The 23574-nt window shown below is 31.4% G+C and overlaps 1 protein-coding gene across 3 annotated transcripts in view; it reads right to left on the reverse strand.

Annotated features, from left to right (window-relative positions):
• Positions 1 to 23574, reverse strand: part of RecQ4 (RecQ4 helicase) — a 105541-nt gene that overhangs the window by 10286 nt on the left and 71681 nt on the right. For all 3 annotated transcript variants that reach the window (XM_035370522.2, XM_035370531.2, XM_085822851.1), the window contains exons 15-19: positions 22388 to 22563; positions 16232 to 16372; positions 11083 to 11176; positions 7167 to 7297; positions 3356 to 3512 (exon numbers count right to left, since the gene is read on the reverse strand). In XM_035370522.2, coding sequence (XP_035226413.2) covers positions 3356 to 3512; positions 7167 to 7297; positions 11083 to 11176; positions 16232 to 16372; positions 22388 to 22563 — 699 coding nt within the window. The remainder of the gene's footprint in view (positions 1 to 3355; positions 3513 to 7166; positions 7298 to 11082; positions 11177 to 16231; positions 16373 to 22387; positions 22564 to 23574) is intronic.

The following is a 23574-nucleotide window of genomic DNA, read 5'->3' on the forward strand; positions in this document are numbered from 1 at the left end:
AAATTTCAATGTCCTGAGGCTACTTGTTTTTGAGTTATGCAAGATGTACATGTAGACACCACGAAAAAAATCTCTTCTGAATCCATTTGGGGGAAAAAGAGTTCTTTGTGTACAGATGTCACACAAAAACATCATTAAATTGCATTTGATACTGATCAAAATGGATATTTGGCCATAAAAATAGATATTTTTGTTGAAATACGATACCTGAAAATTTTCATGATTACAATACTTTCTTTACTTCGTACAAGGAAGGAAAATATTGTTTTTTAAAATAAAAGATGTCAATAGAGAAAATGTACTGCTAAATTTTCTTTGCAGATAAATTGCTTAAATTTTAAAAGATCACCCAGAACTGTATTATTGTTTTTGTTCAGGAAGGAAAACAAAATAACAGCAGCAAGACAAAATCAATATTTAAACAATTTGATTATATTAAATAAAATATTACATTCATTGTAATATTCATTATATTCATTGAAATGCTGCACATTAATGTATACAGTCAAAAGTTGTTAATCCGGACTCGTCGGGACTTCGGCGATTCCGGATTATCGATTTTTCCGGATTATAGATCATCAGTTTAAATCTGGTAAGATGGCATGCAGAAAATACAAAATTAAAAATATGAAACCGTAATTTATGAAATAAAGAACAATTATGATCTAAAGGGTATCAAAATTTACAAAAAGAAAAAGCTTAATATTTATTTGTTAACTTTATTAAACATTTCTTGTTTGATCTTTACAATATAGTAACTGGTAGTTTGGCGACATTTTGGAGGCGATAAAGGTTACTACCTGGCACTGTGGTAATAATGTGAGCAGTACTCTGTTCCGATTACGCATTATTTTGTGTGAGGGAAATGAGAGATCATGGGATATGTCATGTGATATTAATGGACGAATTACGGTTCTTTAATCGGAAAAGGGGGGAAATCGGGAAAAAATCTGGAAATTTTGCATTTGGCTTTATTCTGTGTTGTGTGAAACAGTGTTCGTGAACTTTTGGATCCCATGGCCGTAACTAAAGTGAATTCAAAATGGGTATTTATGTATGTATTAATTTAATGTATGTGCTCATTTATATTTTAAGTAGTGTTTTTGAATTTAATTATATTTTAATTAAATGATAGTTATTTTGTGAATTTTATGTTTGTAGGAATTTGGTATACGTTTTAGTTGAAGAAACGTGCATGGAAATAATTTTAATATCTGACACTAAGTATTTGTAATGGTTGCGGTATGAATTCGTTGGTGACGTGTATAATGTAATAGATGATTTAGAGGTAAAAGTTTTTGGATATTTTATTTATTTTATATGTGGAAATGTTCATTACTTTTTCGCGATCAGGTAATTTCATATATGTTCTTTTTACCGGGTTTAAAGATTGAGAAAATCGTCATGTATTTTCGTGAAATTTTTCTAATTTATGAGAAAGAAGCAGTGTACATAGATATAGTGAAGAGTGTGTGCAATGCCATTTTTGTGCAATTCTGGGATGTTTTTTTAAGCAAAAATAAGTCGGCGTGTACATGGTTTAGTGATATTTTAATTAAATGATAGTTATTTTGTGAATTTTATGTTTGTAGGAATTTAGTATACGTTTAAGTTGAAGTAAACGTGCATGGAAATAATTTAAATATTTGATACTAAGTATTTGTAATGCTTGCGGTATGAATTCATTGGTGACGTGTATAATGTAATAGATGATTTAGAGGTAAAAGTTTTTGGATATTTTATTTATTTTATATGTGGAAATGTTCATATTTGGAATGGGTAAATACTTTTTCGCGATCAGGTAATTTCATATATGTTCTTTTTACCAGGTTTAAAGATTGAGAAAATTGTCATGTATTTTCGTGAAATTTTTCTAATTTATGAGAAAAAAGCAGTGTACATGAATATAGTGAAGAGTGTGCGCAATGCCATTTTTGTGCAATTCTGGGATTTTTTTTAAGTAAAAATAAGTCGGCGTGTACATGGTTTATGTGTATGTGTTATTTTGAAAAACACGTAAGGAGTATGGTATTGTGCACTTTTTCCCAATTTTGCAGTGAATATTTGTCATGATTAAGCAGTTTTGTTAGATAAAATTTCTAGCATAAGTGTAATTCGGCTAGTAGATTGTTGGAAGAAGTGTTCAGTAGATAAAAAGAAAAGAAACATGTCTTTACTTCATGAAGACAAAATGGCGGCGGGAAAAGAAAATAGAGGGTTGCTGTAGGAGAGTTGGTCGCCACATTTTCGCCAAAAAAACGCCAAGTTACCATAATGTAAAGATCAACCCATTTCTTTCAATGTAAGTTGCTTCGTTTCATGTGATAATACTTTCTCTTTAATTCTATTAAACAGACATAATTTCTTGTTTAGTTACAAAGTTCCGCTGTTCAAGTCCTATAATTGCTGTGTCGAGAATACTGACTAATTTGTCAATCGAAATTTTTTCGATTTCAATAACCTCCGAGTCACTTTCTTCACTATCAGAAGCAAATTATAATGACGAGGAACTTGATTTAAATCATATCAAAGAAGGAGTACATGAAGATGAAATACTACACTTAGTAAGGAATTATAAGCCAAATAAAATAAAAACATCTGCCTTGAAGATAAGGATAGTGCTGACAGATCAACTTCCAATCCGCGGCGTGAAATTGATAAACAGATTTTGGATTTCAAAACATACTTTCGCTTTGTAGATACAAATTACATATTAGTAAATATATATCGGAAATTCTATTTGACATAATCGAAAGTTCTAGCTTACTTTTATGAAATTGCTCTAACAGTCTGCAAAAAATAATAAGCCGGATCCAATTCGTAGATTAAGGTACAACGCAATCTGCAACATTAACTGAATTAGATAATTTTAGCTTACCTCCGTTACACATTACACGTGCATGCGCACAAACATATTCGCAGCCATAAAGATCTTATGCGCACTCGTAAGCACCTGTGCGCATGCGTGAACGCTACGCATGCGCAGAAAGTTTGTAGCTTTGAGGTCCGGATTATAGATCATTCCGGATTATGGGTGTCCGAATTAACGACTTTTGACTGTATAAGTTTGTGAAATTTTCATGATAGCCATTAGTGTTTAATTATACAGTAAATATATAATATCTGTTTTATAAATGTATTTTAAATTTAATTTTAGACTCAAATTAATCCCATCTTTTTTTTCCAGAGATTCCAGTTACTTTGGAAGTACTAACAGTCATTTAATTTAAACTTGAATTTGACAATATGAAACTGCCATAAAATACTGAAACATTTTTTTATTGAATATCTTTTAAGACATGCATGGATTAAATCAGAACAACTATGTAATTGCTAATAACAAACACATACATACCATTCCATTCAAGATGTTTAAGTTCTCTTTTCAAAGATGCAGCATTCCACCCCATGAATGACGCGACTTTAACTACAGAAAATTGATACTGTGATGTTTTGTCCCAGTTTTTACCAGATTGTTTATCTAAAGCAAAGGCAGTAGCAATTGCAGGGTTCTGAAATAATAGCGTGTTGTATTAAAACTGACTAGAGGAAAATGAGATTTTTATAGTACTATACTCAGCCATTTTACTATGCATTTTAAACTGCACATTAATAAAAATGTTATTTTTACAAGATGGCACAAAACTCCTTATACACATAGTGATTAAATGAACTGTTAGATTAAAAAAAATTAAGTACATTATTATTCTAATCAAGTAAGTTTTGCCATATATTTATTATCTTATCAGGTAACTTTTGCTGTGAATAGCAATTTATTTTGTCACCTTAAAATTAAGATTTTATGCTATCTTATTAGTTGTATCCAGTTTCGAGCTTTAGGAAATTACAAAAGTTCTTTGTTAAATTTTGTACCTAATTTACAAGCCCTTTGTTATTTTTTGTTTGATTATTTATTTATTTCAACTTGGACCAAGAAAAACACACATTTGTCTTGCATGTTTTAATCATACATCGACTTGCATTAGTCTTCAAACATGACACCTTCATTGTCAATCAAGAGCCTAACGTATCCTCTTACATCCCCATTAACATCAAAATAAATCTCGATCTTGTGGAACATTGTACAAAAAAGGAAACTGAAGCTGTTATCAAGGTCAAAAGGAACTCGAACAACTGAGTCCTTTTTGGGAGCTGATTTGGTAAAAATTTATACAGATAGTTCATCAGATGAGAGTATCCAACAGGATGGAGCCGGTATTCACATCACTCTACCAAACAGAGCAACTATACTCCAAAGCCGTGGAGCAAGCAACATCGCTTCCAGTTTCACATGTAAAGTAAGAGCAACCCAGGAGGCCCCAAGAATTTACATCGACTTAAATGATAATGATAAAATTAGAAGACTTGTAATTTACTGTGACTCTAAGGCTGTCCTAGAGGCAATACTGCAAGGACATTCAAGATTCACCCACGATGTACACCAACACCTAGAAACAATCAAGCAGATGGGAAAGACATGCAATGGATACCTGCATATATTAGAATTGATGGAAATGAGGCAGCTGATGAACTGGCTATAAAAAGGCAAGAAATCTCAACTACTCAATCCTTGTCACTCTTGAAGATGCTAATGCCACTGCCAGATATAAACTCAAAGAGCCTATTAACCCCTTGGCATACAATGACATCCAGGAGACGTCATTGATTTCATGTACCATTGCAGACTTTGACGTCTCCAAGACGTCAAGAACTGCCTTTGGCGAACGCCACACAGTATATTATTATTATTATTATATAGCAATGTAAATTTGAAAATAGAACATTCTGTTTCTAAGCTTGCACATGAGTGTCCAAATAAAATGGTATTCTTCGGACACATAAACTGCCCCGAAACAGCTTTCTTCAGCTCAAATTCTTCAACTGTCTGGCAATACTTGCAGCTCCAGTGTTGGAAGATCGTGCGATTTTTAAAAATTTGCAACTTTTGACAAACTTGTGCTACTAAAATTTTAGTATTTGCGATTGTGCGAAAATTATGTTATCTCCATCATTTCCTTATGCAACTTTTTGCGACTTCAAAGATTTTTTTTATATATCATAAAATGCTTACATGTTAAAATAATGTATCAATTAAAAATAATTTACATAAAAAAACAGTTTATTTAGGCTTAAAAAAGAAATGAGGGTAGGGGGAAGGAGGGAAAAGTCAGAAAGAAAGGAAAAAAAAAACCTGCTTCGAGACCTCTCACCCTCCCCCCTTTCGTCCCCTTGTGTTTTGCTTTGAAGTCAGTTCACCTTTCTAGTTCTATGGTGAAAATGAATCAAACAAAAAAACTTGCAGCCTGGGTACCCAAACAGAGAAAAAATGAAACATATATTGGGTAACCATATAGAAAAAGAAATGAAATTCATTTTCCTGATTATAATATTGCTAAGCACTAAGCAATGGAAATGACTTAAAAAAGGCTTTCCTGTAATCAGAATCTGAAATAAGCCCACCAAGCAGAAGGGAAAACTCACCGAAAAACATTCTTCATTTAAAATGTTCACACTTAAGCAAAAAAATAATGAATTAAACAATCTAACTATCATCTCAAAAAATTTAGTATGAAAGCGCTAGCAATCTAAACATGAGGAATCTCTTAAGAATGGATATGCACAATTTAAAAATAGAAGCTAAATTAAATTAGAATTAATTAAAAAAGAAATGGATATATAAACAATTGAAAATGAGCAATATAGTTAAAAAATGTTCCTTAAAGCTAAGATATGTAATTAAAACGACTAAGAATCGAATACAATCGAATACTTACAGAACCAATAGACAGTAAATTTGTGATGACGTCAGGTCATGTGAGCATGCACAACTACGACGTCACAAAAATCACGTGATCCCTGACATCATTTGTGAGGGATCCTTGATGTCATTTGTGACATTTTTAGTCTTCTTTTGCTACTTTAGTTGAAAATTTTCTGGCAACACTGTGCAGCTCTGGAAAGCTTCAGGCAATTTCCTTTCCAGGGTATATAGTGAAAATATTGTGGAACTGGCAAAAGATGTGATTTCTATGCGTGGATCCATTTGACTTTTCAAAGGACATGACACCAACCAAGCAACTGACCAAATTACATTAGTCTTCTTTTTTCTTAGAATTAGGTTTTGTTTTAATTGTGGTGAAACATGCTGTGGGTAACCTAAAATTTAAACAGGTCTCGGTAAATGCCATCTGTTTTCAGATGACATCAAATTGCATGATGGCAAAAAATGACATGAAATTGTTGAACATTGAGATAAATGGATGATATCCCATTGTTTAGTTTACCTATTAAAAATGTCAAAAAGTAGATACAGCAGTTTTTAATGTTTGTTAAGTAACATGCTCACAGACAGGAAGAGAGGAAAAAAAGGACAAATGTTCATACAAACATATTTTTTACTAATGGAATAATTCATATTAAAGTATGAAATAAAAGTAAGTGATTTTCAGAATTTTTTTTAAAAAAATGGTTTTAACAGGAATAAATCACAGCCATGGTGAAAAGCAGTTTTTTTTTTTTTTTTTTTTTTTTTTTTTTTTCAAGTCATGACTGTGTGGGCAATTGTTATTGTTCCTTTCCCCCAACAGATGGCAGAACTATCTGGAACTCGATTTCTTTCGCTATCGCAAAGTGCTTTCCAGGATTTTAGAGAACATTCTGTTTTTGAGACACTATTTTGAGACCAGCATATGATCTAGCTTCTTCAATAGCAAAAAGCAATGATTAATAATTAAAATTATGTATTTGTTTGTGAATTGTTTTCTAATCTTTTCTGCCTTACACAAGAAGCTCCCACAACCAATCTGATAATAAAAATATGTGGGACAGAAACAACAACTGTTACCACAAATGGTGACCTGGACGTGATTACTGTCACCTTAGTACAGTCATTGAGCGTGATCGTTACCCGGTGACTCACATCCAAGAGTGTACACTTTTTTGTGGAAAAAATATCTTTTTGACACTCGACCTGGCTTGTGCATATCATCAGATCCTGATGCTATTGAAAAATAAACAGAAATAACTATCCCTTTTGGCCTATTCAAATTTGTCCATATGCTTTTTGGATTACGCAACGCTGGGCAAACCGAACGAATCCCTACAAATGTAATATATATATATATACAGTAAAATTTCTTAAACATAAAATTTAACAAATAACTCACTTTAAGAGCCAAACTGTGCATTTGTTTAGGACCACCATAACAACGGACTGTACATGTTGCATAAGTTGGAGGTAGGATTTCAATCCAATGTTTTGGATGCAATTCTAAGTAACAGAGTAAAGTTGATATGTCTGAAATAAAATTAATTCAAATGTTATTAATATAAACAAATACATGATTCAAACTAGGAGGAATTGTAAAACTTTATTCTGTACTAAAATATAATTTTTTTTTTATGAAAAGTGCTGCAAGTACAAAAATGAGTGGGGCTTGAAGCATTTTTTTTTTTTAAATATATATTCCTATATCAAGAATTTTATTCTGCATCCAAATCGTTAATGTTAAATTTGTTTTTTACTATTTCAAGCCATAAAAGGGCTCAAAGGTTCTGAAAATGAATATTAATATGAAGCAGCATACAAAGCATGAATGTGGGAAATGTTATGTCATGATATTCCCTAATCCCCTACTGTGCTGTGTGACGTATGTATTGCGTCAACATGCGTTTCCCACTTTCGGGAGAAGACAAGGACTAGCTGGCGAGCGGAGCAGACGTCGCTTGATTGCTCGTATATTATTTCATTAATTGTAATCCTAATGTAATCTATGTTTGTGAATAGTAATAAATGTGTGTTATCAACTATGGTCGTTGCCTTTCCCCATATGAAAACTGTGTTGAGTTATCAGATTATGTTAAAAACGTGATGTGAAAAATGTGCAATGCCCTCATTGGGACTCGAACCTGGAAGTCTCGAATATGCATCAAGTGTGCAACCGTTACACAACAAAGGCATGCAGAACATACCTTATCTGCTCTCCCATTTAAAGAGCAATTACGGATTAGGGGCCCAATCGCCAAATCTTGCTTGTGACTAATTATATTCCACCACCTTTTAGTTCAGGTGCTATTTGTAAAAACATTAGGTTATTTTGAAGCAGGAGACATGAAAAATGTGCAGTGCTCTCGCTGGGTCTCTCAGCCAGCAGGTTTTTAAAAGCGGCATGCAGGAATTTCAATTAGTCTTGAGAAAAATTGCATTTACAGCGTACCCGTATCCTTTTGTCATTATATTCTCCATTCCAAGACTTTGTAAGGGCAGATTTTATTGTTTTATTTACCTACTTATAATTAGTCCAAAGGGGCTTTCTGCCTGAGGGACTACTGTTTTCGTTTTGCAATTTTACATCGAATCACTCTGAATGTCCGTTTCCCTTTTCAGACTGTTGCCACCAAATATTATCGCAATGTATTATATTTGAAGAAATTAAATAATGAAGAATCTACATAAATGTATGATTGCTTCTCACATTGTGATAAAACAATGGTACCTAGAGCTATTCACGTTTGAACGATGGAATCATACTGGTAATATGGGCATCTGGAAGCCCAAATTTGAAATTTGGAATTTGTTTTATTATTGATTTCATATTTTGTAAAACTTTAACGAATTTTTGATTAACAAACTCGAGGATTTCAAAGCAAGCCATGGCAACATTGTATAGAAAAAACATCCGATACACAGCCTCCAGCATGTGAGACTGTTTATCGGAAATTCTAAAGATATGCTCATTTAAAAATTATTTTGCAATATTGCTCTTGAACTGAATTTTATGGTTTGACTGCAAAGTATATGATATTTAATAAATAAATGTAACACACAGAATGGGGGAGGGGAACTCGCCCCTTTGGACATAATTTAAAATCTGAAACCTTTCAGATTTTCTTTTTTTATTATTATTTTGGGGGCTAGGGATCCAGAAGTTCGGATATTAATCATTATAGATATTGGACGCCCAGATTTCAGACTTTTGTAAATTTATTTATGCAAAATATGGGAAAGAAATCTTTCTTCATATCATGATTGCACTTTGAACTCCAAAGTGTAATCCACAGTAATCCCAATTATATAGATTATGCATATATACTTGTCTGTAGTCAGAATCTGCACATTTTTTTAAACCTTTAATACTGTTGCAAGGGAAACCAAAAGTCTTCATTATCACTAAGGGAAGAAAAAGAAAAAGAAATTTCAGATTTTAAATTATGTCCAAGGGCGTTTTTTTAACGTTTTGTGTATTACATTTATTAATTAAATATCATGTTCTACGTATTCAAACCATAAAATTCAGTTCAACAGCAATGTCACAAAAAAATTTTAAAATGAGCATATCTTTAGAATTTCCGATACAGAGTCTCGTGCGCTGGAGATAAAAATGTTTTTTTTTCGTAGTGTTACCATTGCTTGATTTGAAATCATTTAGTTTTTTAATCAAAAATTAATTGCAGTGTTACAAAATATGAAATTGATAGAATAACAAATTTCAAATTCAAATTAGGGCTTCCACATGCCCATATTTTATGGAAGAATTACGTTATTTAAATTTTGATGGCTCTAGGAACTGTTGTTCTATCAAAATGCAAGAAACATACATACATTCATGGAGATTCTTCATGATTTAATTTCTTTAAATATAACACAGGGCGATAATATTGGGTGCCAACAACCTGAAAAGTGAGACAGACATTTAAAGTTTTTAATGCAAAATGCCAAAACGAAATTAATAGCCTTTCAGGGCTAATGCTCTTTGGGCTAAAAAACCACAATTACATTTACTGTATGCCCTGACAATCTGCCTTTTTTCTAAGATTCCGATAAATTCACAATACCAAAAACTTATCTTTGTTAGGGAAAAACAGCTTATGGCAATAAAAAAAAAAAAAAAAAAAGTAGCTAGATTATATAAGAAAGTTAATATTGTTTTAGAAGCTACTGTAGCAAATGCTGAGTGCAAGCACTTATAAGGTATTTTTTCCTTCCTTTCTGCATGCCTTCGTGGTAGCACACTTTGGTGCACACTCGAGAGTTCCAGGTTCGAATCCCAGAGAAAGCATTGCTCATTTTTCATTTCTTCAGCATGAAAAAATAATAATAGTCTATGGTGGTGCCCAAACTAAAAGGTGGTGGATGACGATTCTTCACCACCAGGATTTGACGACTGGATCCCCTAATCCCCAGTTGTCCTTTAAAAAAGGGGGAGTATGTTAAATGTATTTTCTCCCTCTTTTCAGCATGCCTTTGTGATGTAACGGTTGCACATTTGACACGTATTCGAGAGGTCCAGGTTTGAGTTCCGGTGAAGTCATTGCACAATTTGTCTCCTTCTTTATAATAACCCTGTCACAAAAGGAATTGTTTCTAAGTCGATATTTCTACCATATCTAAACTTTATGTTTCTATATGAAGAGCATTATATCTACGTATATCTATGATTGACTCAAAGCAACGTTACATTAAATATTTATTTTACATTATTTACAGTTAATCAGTTAATTAATCAACATATGAAAATTCTACAAACCAAAGGATATGGCTTAACCCCTTAACTGCCGCGGGCGTATATATACGCCTTGCTCAGCCGATGCGTTAACTGCCTCAGATGCACAGCCGATGCGTTAACTTTGCGAATAATTTTAGGTGTAGCAGCGCAAAGCAAATGATAGCAGTTTGGAAGGACGTATATATACGCCTGGGGCAGTTAACGCATCGGCTGAGCAAGGCGTATATATACGCCCGCGGCAGTTAATGGGTTAATGCACCATTCCTGTCTAGCATCTAACTAAGTTTTACTGCAGGTGAGGGCGCTGCTTTTGCCATATGACATCATATTTCTCTACAAAACCTAATGACTCTGCACACTGACTTATTTTTAAAATGCAATAAATAAATAAAAATATTAAAAAAAGCAAATTAAAATAAAAAAGGCAAATTATTTATGAAATACAATTAGGAATATAAATTAAAAACAATAATTAAATACTTTTAAGAACATTCACAACTGATTAATAAAGAAACACAAAATACAGCTATTACACATAAGCCATTTAATATTTTGCTATGCAACAAAGTTTTCTTACTTTCTTCTTTCATATCTAGTTCTTGTACGGTGTCATTCATGGAAAAGGCTATTTCATGCTTTGGACATGCTTTTTTTGCTCTTTCTTCATGTTCCTAGAAGATTAATATTATGTAATATATTTCATAAAACAATAAAATAAAATTTTCACTACATTTTACAAGGGATTTGCATTTTATTTGTTTGATAGATTTTTGAAAGATAATTTTACATATTTGATCACAATTTAACATTTTTAAAAAGCAGCCTTAAAAGTACAGAATCGTAAAAATATTACACTTGTTGAACCAAGTTACTAAAAGTAAAGTATGGCCTTCATAGCAATAAAAATGAATCTCATTCAGGGACCACGGATATATTAGTTATTGAAATAAACATTTGTTTTTATAGTTATTGTCTTTTTCATATGCCAATAAAAAATTAGCCCAGAAATTATGTATCATTTAGAGCAGATATGATTTATCAAGAACTGGATTATATTGCTCCATGCGTATGGGTTCGTAACAAGCTGAATGCACATATCCGATAATAGGTTAATAAAAACTTTTTTTTGTCAAAAGAAATATTTGTACAAGTGTTCACAGTATCACATAGTATAATCAGAAGTTACACTATACAACTACTAAGAAAGTTAAATACAGTGCAATGCAAAGCACATCTAAAGAGAAAGCTAACTCAGATATCTCAGTTTATACGGAACTAGACAACTCGCAAAATGATAATTAAGTAACTGAACCCCCCCCTCAGATGCTCTCTCTTCGACTTTAAATAGTTTTTGACCAGCTGTGAGATATTTCTCATAATTTCTGTTTTTCGAAATTACTGGAAAGCAATACGAGGGTGGAACTACGGTTACAACTAACATAGTGGTCAATTATATTTATTCAGTTTCAATACATATTACCGAGATAGCCATTTACTCAATGTTAAATGGACGTGTCCCTGTATTCTCACTTTTCTGGAATAGCTTTGTCTTAAAATTTATCTCATCTATATTAAACAGAAAAATACAATAATTTAACTTGCTATGATTCTACTAAAATTACCCATCTTAGTGCAAAATTCTTAACAATATGGATTTCATTCAAATTATAAGATTATCCAAATTTTCTTTTTCAGGGGATTTAATTAAAAATTGATCGTTTGGATATTTCAACACACAGATAGGCAGCTTAAAACCTTTTCAAGAATAATCTCTGTTTGCAAACAGACTGGTCTTTAAAGGAAACATTTACTCAGGGGAAAAGAAATCCGTGAAATGATGGCTTAGACTAGCTATTTGAAAGAGATAAATTAAGCCTCTAAGGGCATCAAATTTAGTAGTTGTGCTCTTGAGCAATGCCAGATCTGGATGCCTCTTCCTCCTGGTACACTAAGACTATTTCTGGTGGTAAAGAAAGACCATTTTCTGAATTTTTGTTAGTGCATGAAGTGGTTAAGGAAAACTGTTCGGTCGACATACGTTCAATCTGAATAGTCTTGCTATAAAAGAGACTTATGGTAATCTAAAAATTAGCTACTCTCACATGAAACAAGCTTTGAACTTTAAGGGACCAGAATTTTATTCGTTGTAACCGGTTGTTTGTTGTTTGCTATATCTGATCTGATGAGAAATATGAGTTATCTCACAAAAAAACATGTAAAAACTTGAATGATGACTACATATATATATATATATATATAAACTAATTAACATTCTCATATCTAACCAAAGAAGTGAATAATAAATTAAATTAAAGAAATCTCTACTATTAAAATCTCTGCACGTCTGTCTCTTTGTGACATCATCTCCTATTGTGGAATTGTGAGAAATTGAGTTTTGGGAGATGTACTCGCAGATTCCAAAAATTCACAGAAAGCTATTTTGAACATTCTCATCTTTATTCGACTTTAATCAGCCAAGATATTAATTTAAAACTCTGAAAACATTAATTTTCACCCTCAATCTTCCGAGTGGCAACAGTCTTGTGGATTAGAGACAAAAATGCATTATTTCGAAATGTGTTGCCTATGCTTGCTTTCAAATCGTAGTTTGTTTTAAGAAAAATTTTCAAGTTTTACAAAATGTGAAATAAATATAGCATTACCAACTATTAAATACATTATTATATAAGGTCATATTCTGAAGTTGACATTAATGTATGTCGACAATTTTCGTTAAAGTCAGCATTATAAATAAATAGTTGCTGTTGGCAATTTATTGTTTCAGATTAAAATAATTAACATGGTATGTTATTACCATGTCAATTCATTTATTGATTTTGAGAAAAAGTTGTTATATTACTTTGAATTTAAATCATAAAATCATACGTATATGTATTAACCTGAAGTGTCCAAAGTTTTTGTTTCCTGTTTTGGGGACAAAAAAGTTCTTTAAGAAGTGGTTGTTGCTTGGAAAGAATGAACTGATTTCATTCATATTGAAATGTTCTTATGCATTTTCTTTTCAGGTATACATAGAACTCATTGCTTTGGCCGTAGCCCACTATTGCCGTAGTTGGTTATAACAATTTTATGATAGTAAATAAATATTTTAATTATTAATAATTACCATGCATATTTTTCATCTTCGAGGTTAAATGTGTGTACATTAGTACACACTGGGGGGGGGGGAAAGAAATTTCTTAATAATTAGTTATAATAATTATAGAAGAAAAAGATAGTATTATAGATAATTAATTATAATAATTATACTGTAATAAATACTCATGGCATCTCTTCTTGATTTTTTGTGCAAAAATCTATATGCATTATTATTGATACTGGCTGGGAAAAAAAAGCCGAAAATTATTCTTGTAATATGGACAACTGTCACATTACAGTAGTGGGGAATGTTACGATTCCAATACTGGGGCAAATGTCGTGTTAAATATGTATGAAGAATAAGTAAGATATTGACATAACCTTCTCAGATAAAGGTGAAAACGTGTTGACCACTTTTTTCTATGTTACAAAAAATATAGTTCTGCTAAAAATACATTTCTATGGTTTTTAGTGATCTTATTTTTTAAACTAAGAAATGAAATATGCTCTGTTCATACAAAATTCATAAACTACTGTGAAAATAAAAAATTCAACATGCATAATTTTCAGGTTTCAAATCAATACAAATCTTAATTTCTGCTCACAAGAACCAATGGTACGAAAAGCATGTGATGACAGAAGATCCCAATCATGATACAGGGACTTTCCCTCTTTCCAGCAAAGTGAGGACCCTCATGTGACCCCTCGCCTTGAAGGACATAATTAACATCCCTTTTTTGTCATTAAAAAAGGCATTATTCTATAATAACCAAGATGTAGTATATGTTTTGAAAAAAGAACAGCACTGACTAGGATTACATTTAAAAATTCTGTTTGAATTTTATTTTTTGGGTATCAAGGAAATTTCATGCATTGCATAGAACTGATTCCCCTCTGATCTTTGCAACACAGCTTTAACCAAGTGAATTAAAAACACTGATCCTTTTTCCCTTTCAGTTTTTTGACAGGTCATATGATTTTAAATGCATTCATTTGAAAAAGAGACGTTTCAGAAAATCAGGGTTGCCACTTGAACAGGAGAATGAAATTCCCTGACTTTTCCATGTATATTTCAAGAAAATTGCAGGCTAACCGCTTAGTGTGTGTTTTCTGTGCTGAGAGTAAATTAATTATAGTACCACTTGAAAACACAAAAATTTACCAATTATGTATCACTTATATATGTAAAACAATCCCCAAACCATTACTATTATAACTATAATAGGAGTTGTTCTTCCACTGAAATTTGAATCTTCCCATTCAGGATTCAAAAATGTCTTTTCTGCAAGCATTTTGCAGGTAAGAAAGAAAAAAAAAACTATTTAATGATATTTTAAAATAAATTCAAGTATTTTATATTTAACTTAACAGCATACATAAGTAAAAAATATGTGCACTAAATTTCGTGATGATATGACATCATACTGCTAGAATTAGTTTCAAGATTACGCCAGAGAAAATTGCCTGGAATTTGAAAGTATTATTTACTAATAATAAATAAATTAAGAAGGAAGATGCCACATTAACTAATAATGTTAAAATAAAGTTAATTACTCAAAGATCAAAAAATGAATTACAACAATTGATGGTATTTTGGGGAATACAGGTACATTAAATGGTTAGCCTAAATGATTTATTATTATTATTTTCTTTATTTTATTGCAAAATGAAAAATAAGGCATTTAAGAAAGAACATACGATTTTGTTCTTTACGAGCATTGGGGAGGGGGGGGATTTACTTTCAATCAAAATGCAATGCACATACGAATCTCAAAATTCTCGAGGTTACTTTGACCAAAGATGCTTTAACCTTGCTTTATCTATCTAAAAGACAATCTGATTGGTGCTATGAAAATTGGCTCTATGCCAGCTGTCCAAATAACGCATAATTCACCAAGAAAGTGATCGCTTCTAATGTTGGTGTGAAAATCACTTTTTTTTTTAGGGATCGCCGTATCAAATTCCCCGACTTTTCCAGATTTTGGCTAAAATATTTAACCCTTAAATGCATGAATTCAAAAATACATTAGAATTGATATCAAATAAAATAGGAAAAATACTAAAAAATCTAAACTAAATTTTTATTTCAATTTAAAAAAAATATTCACTTTTACAAAAAATATGGTAGGTAAATGTGTAATAACAATTTTAAGCACCAAAAACCATACCTTATAAACCTGTTCAAAGAATTTTAAAACTTTGAATACATCAAAATAACAACAAACACAAAATCAAAAATTCATAAACAGAAATGATGTCCACTAACATGATTAGTGTGAATGATGTCCACATCAATTCACACTAATGACCGTTACACCTTTAGTGGTGAAACCACATTGAAACTTTCAAAACTATATATGTAAACAGTATGTATCCAATTAGTTACACTATGCAGTAAGCTAAAATTTGTGTTTCGATTTGATTTACATGACTAAATATGAGCATGTTGCCAAATAGCAACTACATGCTTTTAAGGGTTAAATTCCCTGACTTTTTTGGCAAATTTTCGAATTCCTTGATCTTTCCCGGGTTTTCAGGTAGTGAGGCAACCCTGGAAAATGAAGAATAATTTTGAAACTGACAGGATTATAAATAATTTTTTGTAAAATAAATAAATAAGTACTTACATGACCTGAATTCCGATTTAATTCTTCATTTAAAGAATGACATTTGCAGGGTACAAAGACTTTTCTTAGTAATTTTCTTATAACATTGCGATCAGTGCTGTTTGAATATATATGCCTTTGTTGTTCAAACAGATCATTACCCTAATAAAGTGAATAATAATAGTATTAAAAAATTAACCACTATACATTTATAAAAAAATTTAGACAGAAATAGCTTAATTCAAATTTCTTGTATACACCTTATGCTCATTATAATGATTACACACATTTTACAAACAAGAAATAGTAGGTTAGATATTTTCTAAAGAAAATATAAATTTGAAACTACTTAAGAACCTGCTGTGAAATTTTATTGCATACTAAATAATTCAATTAGAATGTAATGACCAACAGCAGTGTCAAATATTACGAATAGTTGAAAAAAATTATAACAAAGCAAAGACAATTTAAGAAGGTAAATACTATAAGTATAATTTTTATGTAGTACTCTAATGAATAATTCACCATACTAATTCTCATATAATTTTTATGGCATACAATACCCATAGAATTATGGAAACATTACAGAATAAAAAATCTGATGTGTACACCACATGACTTCCTTGTACGAAATATTAAATTAAACGCATTTATTCCTGAATTTCATTTAAAATTATTTCTTTGAATTTCATTAGAGATAGATTACTCATTCAATTAATTCAGTCTCACTTGGCAGCAAAGCAAAAGTACATAAAGCTTCAAAATATCTTCATTAAAATTTAAAAAAATATATAGAAGACAAAACACCAAATACAATTAAAACAATTCAAAAAAGAATTTTTACAATAACAGGGTTCGTACACATTTCTGCACACAAAAATTAAGTACTTTTAAGGACCATTAATGAAAAAATTAAGGACCTATGAGCAAATGGAAACTGAATAAATTCAATTAAAAATATTATTCTATGCCCGAATTTCACTTTTGTAATGCCATCCTAAAAATAAAATAGATCCCTAAGTAGTATGCATTATTACTAAACATGAATTAACTAACATAATTATTAATAAGTTTGAGAATGAAATAAATTTCATGCAGTTTATCAAGTAGCATTAAATATTTTACACTTATAATAGTTGGACATATTTAAAAGAAGATAAGTGACATTTACGTTTTACTAATAGTTAGCTTTATGCTTTTTTTTTTTTTTTTTTTTTTAATGTCTTATTTTGTCACATACTTGGTCAGTCTAGAGGTTTAGCAAATAGTAGGGAGATTTTGTGTCAAACGGCATAGGTTAAAATGAGAAGTGAGATCATAATCAGCATGATTCATAACAAAAGAGTGAATGTTGTCCCTCTGCTGCTTGTCTATAGAGAGACCTGCTGATTGGAACAAACCTGAAAGGCCTGATGTAGGCACAGTTGGCAGGTGTTGAAAGTTAGTCAAGCTCTGCTTAATGCAGTTAATGTTATAGCTTTGTGTAGAGTTCCAGGGGTTGTAACCCAGTTAATATACTTTAAGGTTCCAATAAGCCACTAAAGCGCCAGAGGAAATAAGTTGTTTTATATATAAGTCTCAGTAGATGCAAAGAATAAGTTTTACTTGATGGTTACTTGATGGGTTCTCCACACAAAGGATTTGGCGATTGAATTCTCTAAAAACCCCAGTCGCCATTTAAAAGGGGGAATATATAAGGTATTTCTCCCACCTTCTTGGTGACCCTTTGTGGTGTGGTGGTTTGCACACTGGTAGCGGTATTCCAGAGGTCTGCGGTTCGATTCCCGTCGAAGCCGTTGTTAATTTTTTATCGTTCTTGCTTTAAAAAATACCTAATGTCTCTACACGCCTTCCCAAACATTTTGGCTAGTTTATATCGATTTTCTTCTCTTTAATTATTGATCTTTTCTGACAATCATTAGAAATTTTTCCCTATGCAAACCAATGTTCTCGCTAGTTTCTATGTGCTTTATCTCCTAACTTGTCAACCTCTTCACAATGTACCTATGAGGGTTTACTTGATCTGGTTAAAGTTAAATAGTCCCCCCCGATAGATGTGAAGCAAATTATCACTGTATCTGAAAGTAACTACAATATCAGACAAAGAACTTAGAACATAAAGGCATGTTCTGATGCTAACAAAGTCAATTGCAGCTCACGGTGACGTAATTAAACAAGAACAGTCAAATCCAAACTAAAAATGTGGACTAGTGGTCAAAAATAATACAATTTAATTTCAATTTAATCTGGCTCAGTAACTCTATCATATGAGGAAACAGAAATGGGAAGTTATAGTAAAGGCTGAAATGATAAACAATTGGGTAATTTACATAATAATAACTGCACTTATCTTTGAAGAATAATTTTCTTTATGTATTCGGTTTCTTTCTTCAACGCGTTTCCTTTTAATTTTAGAAATTTTGCATTTAATTAAGGATTTCTATTATTCTAAAAAACACTAAATGCATTTAGAATGTACAGAAAAAGCGGCTAATTTTATTTCTTTAGTAATATGAACATTCAGAAGAAATATGAAATATATATGGTAAAGGACGGTTACAGAGCAGGTGTGGCAGAATTTTTAAAATTTAGTGACACAGAACAACAAAATCTAGAAATGGCAAAACTTTTTAGAATTTAGAGCAAGCATTGGAAGCAGAATTTAGATCGGCACTAGGCAGCAGAATTTAGGATACACAGAGATTGCATCAGGTGGGAAAATGCATAGCACCAGCTCTGTGTACAATGCATTTAGACACATTAGATGAATCTTTTAAATTGTAAGTTTTCAATTTCTCTATTAATAAAAAAATCTCTTTCTATAATGCCTGCCCAAGTGATAAGATTAGAAGCATTTTTGATATTTTCCATGTTTTTGTCTAGTGAAAAGTAGAGAAAATAAAGGGAAGATAAACATGTTAAGAAAAAAGATTCTAGTATCAGGAGTAAAACATTCAAATATTATGTTTCCATTGTTCGTCCAGACGTTCTCTAAAAAGTAAGAAATTCATTGCAAACTTTCTGTAAAATGTATCCATTATGTGTTGATATGTTGATACCATGGAGACATTTTTCATTTTGTCACATATTTCTCGAATCTTCTAGAATCATGGGTCTATAAATCTTGCCTTCAAATCCTTCTAGACTTTCCATGCTGCAATGTCAAAAATACTAAAGAAAAATTATCCCAGCCAATCATGTAACAGCAAAAAGCCAGAAATATTTTGAAAAAAAAGGAAGGAAAAAGTGTAAAATTAATTTTATAGAAAAAACTGATGCATATTCTGAGAATTTTGAATAATCTGAGACAATCACATGGGAAAAACGTTTACTATGAAAAAATTAAAAAGAAGACATTTTAATTAATTACATAGTAATTTTGCTTTTACTAAGAGCTTTTTTGTAAATTATGCTTTATAGCTGTATACATTGTTTATTTTTCAGATTTAAAATAGTGTATAATAAGTTGCCAAAATGAAACTTTATAATATGACAATGAAAAATAAAAATTTTTTATTTTAATGTTATTTTTTAAATATAATTCTAATATATTACCATTATTTTAATGAAATTTATCAATGTTATGATTTTTTAAAAAAATCGCCGAAAAATTCTCAGATCTAGGAATTAAAAATTTTCTATAGAAACTGATCTTAAAATCGCCAAACTGTTGACAAGTTGTCAAATTTCGAACCATTTAATAAAAGAATTCACAACCCCAAAAGCGAAAAGTTGTTTATGAGCTCTTTATTAGAAAATATGAATTTCGAAATGCTTATGTTTCACTTCTTGCTTAGAAACTCGAGTATCCCATCATTTATATTAGAAATAGAAACAAATTATAACCCATGAACCCATTCAAAAGATAACCATATATACGTCAGTGAATTGCCAAAAATATTCCTCCAAAATGCTAATTCACACTCAAAATGGCAGTCGCAAAAACAGAGAGAAATTTCAGATGATTAAAATTAAGGACTTTCTACTGATTTTGGCCAAAATTAAGGACTTTTAAGGACCAAAAATCAATTTCAAAAAATTTAAGGACTTTTAAGGACTGTACGAACCCTGTAATGGTAATATACAATATATTACCATTATTTTAATGAAATTTATCAATGTTATGATGTTTTAAAAAAAAATCGTCGAAAAAGTCTCTGATCTTGGAATTAAAAATTTTCTATAGAAACTGATCTTAAAATCGCCAAAATATTGACAAGTCACCAAATTTAGAATCGTTTAATAAAAGAATTCACATTCCCAAAAGCAAAAAGTTGTTTAAAAGCTCTTTATTAAAAAAAATGAATTTCAAAATGCTTATGTTTCACCTCTTGCTTAGGAACTCGAGTATTCCATCATTTATATTAAAAATAGAAACAAATTATAACCCATTCAAAAGATAACCATATATGTCAGTGAATCGCCAAAAATAATCCCCCAACATGCTAATTCACACTCAAAATGGCAGTCATAAAAACAGGCAGAAATTTCAAATGATTAAAATTAAGGACCTTCTGCTGAGTTTGGGCAAAATTAAGGACTTTTAAGGACCAAAAATCGATTCCAAAAAATCTAAAGACTTTTAAGGACTCTTAAGGACCATACAAACCCTGACAAAGTAACTGAAACAGAGAAATACTCAGAAAACCTAAATGCACTGAAAAATAATTTTGAACTCCAATTCTCTGATTTCCATAAATTTCAACCAATATTATTATTCATCTCAAACCCATTTGCCAAACTTAATATTTCAGATGTATCACATAAGATTGAAAATGACATTGTTTAACAAAAATGTTGATGTTTTGGAAATGTGCTCGCGAGAGGCCAAAGGTTAGGCAACACTGCCCTAGCATATGCAGTAGCAGGCACAGTTTCCTCAAACACATTATTTAAAACAAAACATTGTATGAGTTTATTGCAGAGAACTTGTCCTAAAAGGATTTATTTATGATTTCTTATCTTTATTTAGTAGAAGTAGAAAGGATGTCATTTGAAATCTTCACTCTTCTTTGTGCATTAATGGATGAGGAGGGGAGGAAATTGCTATGACTGTTGAAAACCATTTCAGGCGGTTCGGTATTTTAACATACAGGTTAGGGAAGGCTTCTGTTTTCAGAGTTAAACATGGCACTTTCAAAATTGCTTGATTTCTGCTTACTATACCTGAATATTTTAAAACAAGTTATATATTACTTAAAAGCTAGTGCAGCTGCTATTGAATTAAAAATAAAACTTATTTTTGAAATCATATGCTTAAATTTAAAATGATTAAAAGCAAAATGAAAAAGAACACTGACATATTTTTCATTAAAATTATATTTTATGCTGCATTTTACAAGGTGTAGTGCAGCTGCTATTGAATTAAAAATAAATTTATTTATATACTTATATTTAGAATGGTGAAAAGTAAAATGAAAAAGAACATTGAAATATTTTTCATTAAAATTATATTGTATGCCATATTTCCCAAGATGTAGTGCAGCTGCTATTGAATTAAAAATAAATTTACTTATATACTTAAATTTAAAATGGTGAAAAGCAGAATTAAAAAGAACATTGACATATTTTCCCTTAAAATTATATTTTATGCTGTATTTCACAAGGTGTAGTGCAGCTGCTGTTGGATTAAAAATAAATTTACTTATATTTAGAATGGTGAAAAGCAAAATTAACAAAAATTGATATATATTTTATTAAAATTATGTTTTATGATGTATTTTACAATATGTGTTTGATGCATTGAGCATTTAAAATTAAACACAAAACTCAAAACTAAAATAAACTAAGCTCAGTGGCGCAACAAGCCTAGTGGGCCCATGGCCTGATGTGCCTCAATATCTACCTTCCTGACCATGTGCCCCGGGGTGCATGAGCATGTGCCCTGACAAGGGGCCTTGAGGCACATGAGCATATATCCTAGATAAGTGATCAGCTTGTAACAGGGCCCTTTAGTCCCCAAGCGAATTTAGTACTCATTTTATCGACCCACTCAAGGGATGAAAGGCTGAATGAACCTTGCCCAGCCTGGGGACAGAACCCCGGACCTGTGGTGCTGTTGTGCGAAACACTAGCCATTGCGCCACCAGGTCTCAAAACATAATTAGAAAGAAATATGATTCTATAATGCATAAATAGATATGCATAATTAGAAAAAAGAAGAAAAATAAGCTTTACTTCAGAATCCAAAAATAAATGACACTGTGAATCCAAACCATCCCTTCCAGCTCGTCCAATTTCCTGAACATAACTTTCATAGCTTTTGGGCATGTTGTAATGTATAACTGCTCGTACATCTCTCTTATCCAGGCCCATACCAAAAGCAACTGTAGCGACAACAACTCTTAATTTACCTACCAAATATAAGAACAAAATAAGTAAATGCAAAATATTCTAAATATATCTCATTTTTTAAAAAAGAGATTTAAGAATAGCATGCACAAAACTATTTAACATTGAATTTACGTGTCAAAGTTGTGAATATTTCAGCCTCATATACTCAATTTAACAGAAAATCTCTCAATTTACTTTTCAACAGAAAATAATAACTGAATCTGAAAGGAAGACTAAGTGAGAATATGCGTTAGGTAAGTTTAATTAATTATATCAAAACACATTAAAAGCTATCTGGCTGGAAAGGCATGTCTTCATGAAGTATTTTCTCAGAGGTAACTAGTCAATATATGCATTGTAACAGGTAAACCAGTTGTGTGCGCTTTCACTTTTCAGAGATTCAGTGGAAACAGTGAAATGATTTTTTGTTCTTTAGATTTTTAATTCAAGGAGCTAGTTTGAGACTTGGATTTTGGATAGTGATGGATTGTTATATGATGATGCTTAAATAAATGTTCTTGTTTGGTATACCTGTTACATGTGGTGCCCAATGGAAAATTACGAGTCATCTGAGACTATCATGTAAAGCCATTCTAAGCATTATGTCATTTCTTGGAAAAGCCAGAAAGGCCGACCTCGTAATGTTGTCCTCAGAACTTGGACTAATGGTAAACAGTTAAGTTAAAGCGTTTGAGTTATAACAGTTAATAGTTAACTAACTCGAATGAATTTAAGAGAGATGAGAGCTATGTGAAAAAACTCTTGAGACCTTAATGTCATGTTGTATTGAATATGAGATTTGATGGGATAAGGAGGAACAAGAATGGAAAAATCAGGAATATGAACTGGAAAAGTTACATTTGACCCTGGAAATTCAAAAGGAATGAGATCCTGTTCCTGTCCAAAGCTTTGTACTTGGCTGTCAGAAGATTCTGCCAAGTTTCAAGCCTGAAGAATATGATCTCAGTATATTTCTAGTTCTGGCTGCCCAGACGGGATAGTGGTTAGGGGAGCTGACTGCAATACCAAAG

This window comes from Stegodyphus dumicola, chromosome 1 (genome assembly GCF_044657685.1).
Source record: "Stegodyphus dumicola isolate Sdum_Otavi_A_Nest chromosome 1, ASM4465768v1".
NCBI classification, from domain to species: Eukaryota; Metazoa; Arthropoda; class Arachnida; order Araneae; family Eresidae; genus Stegodyphus; species Stegodyphus dumicola.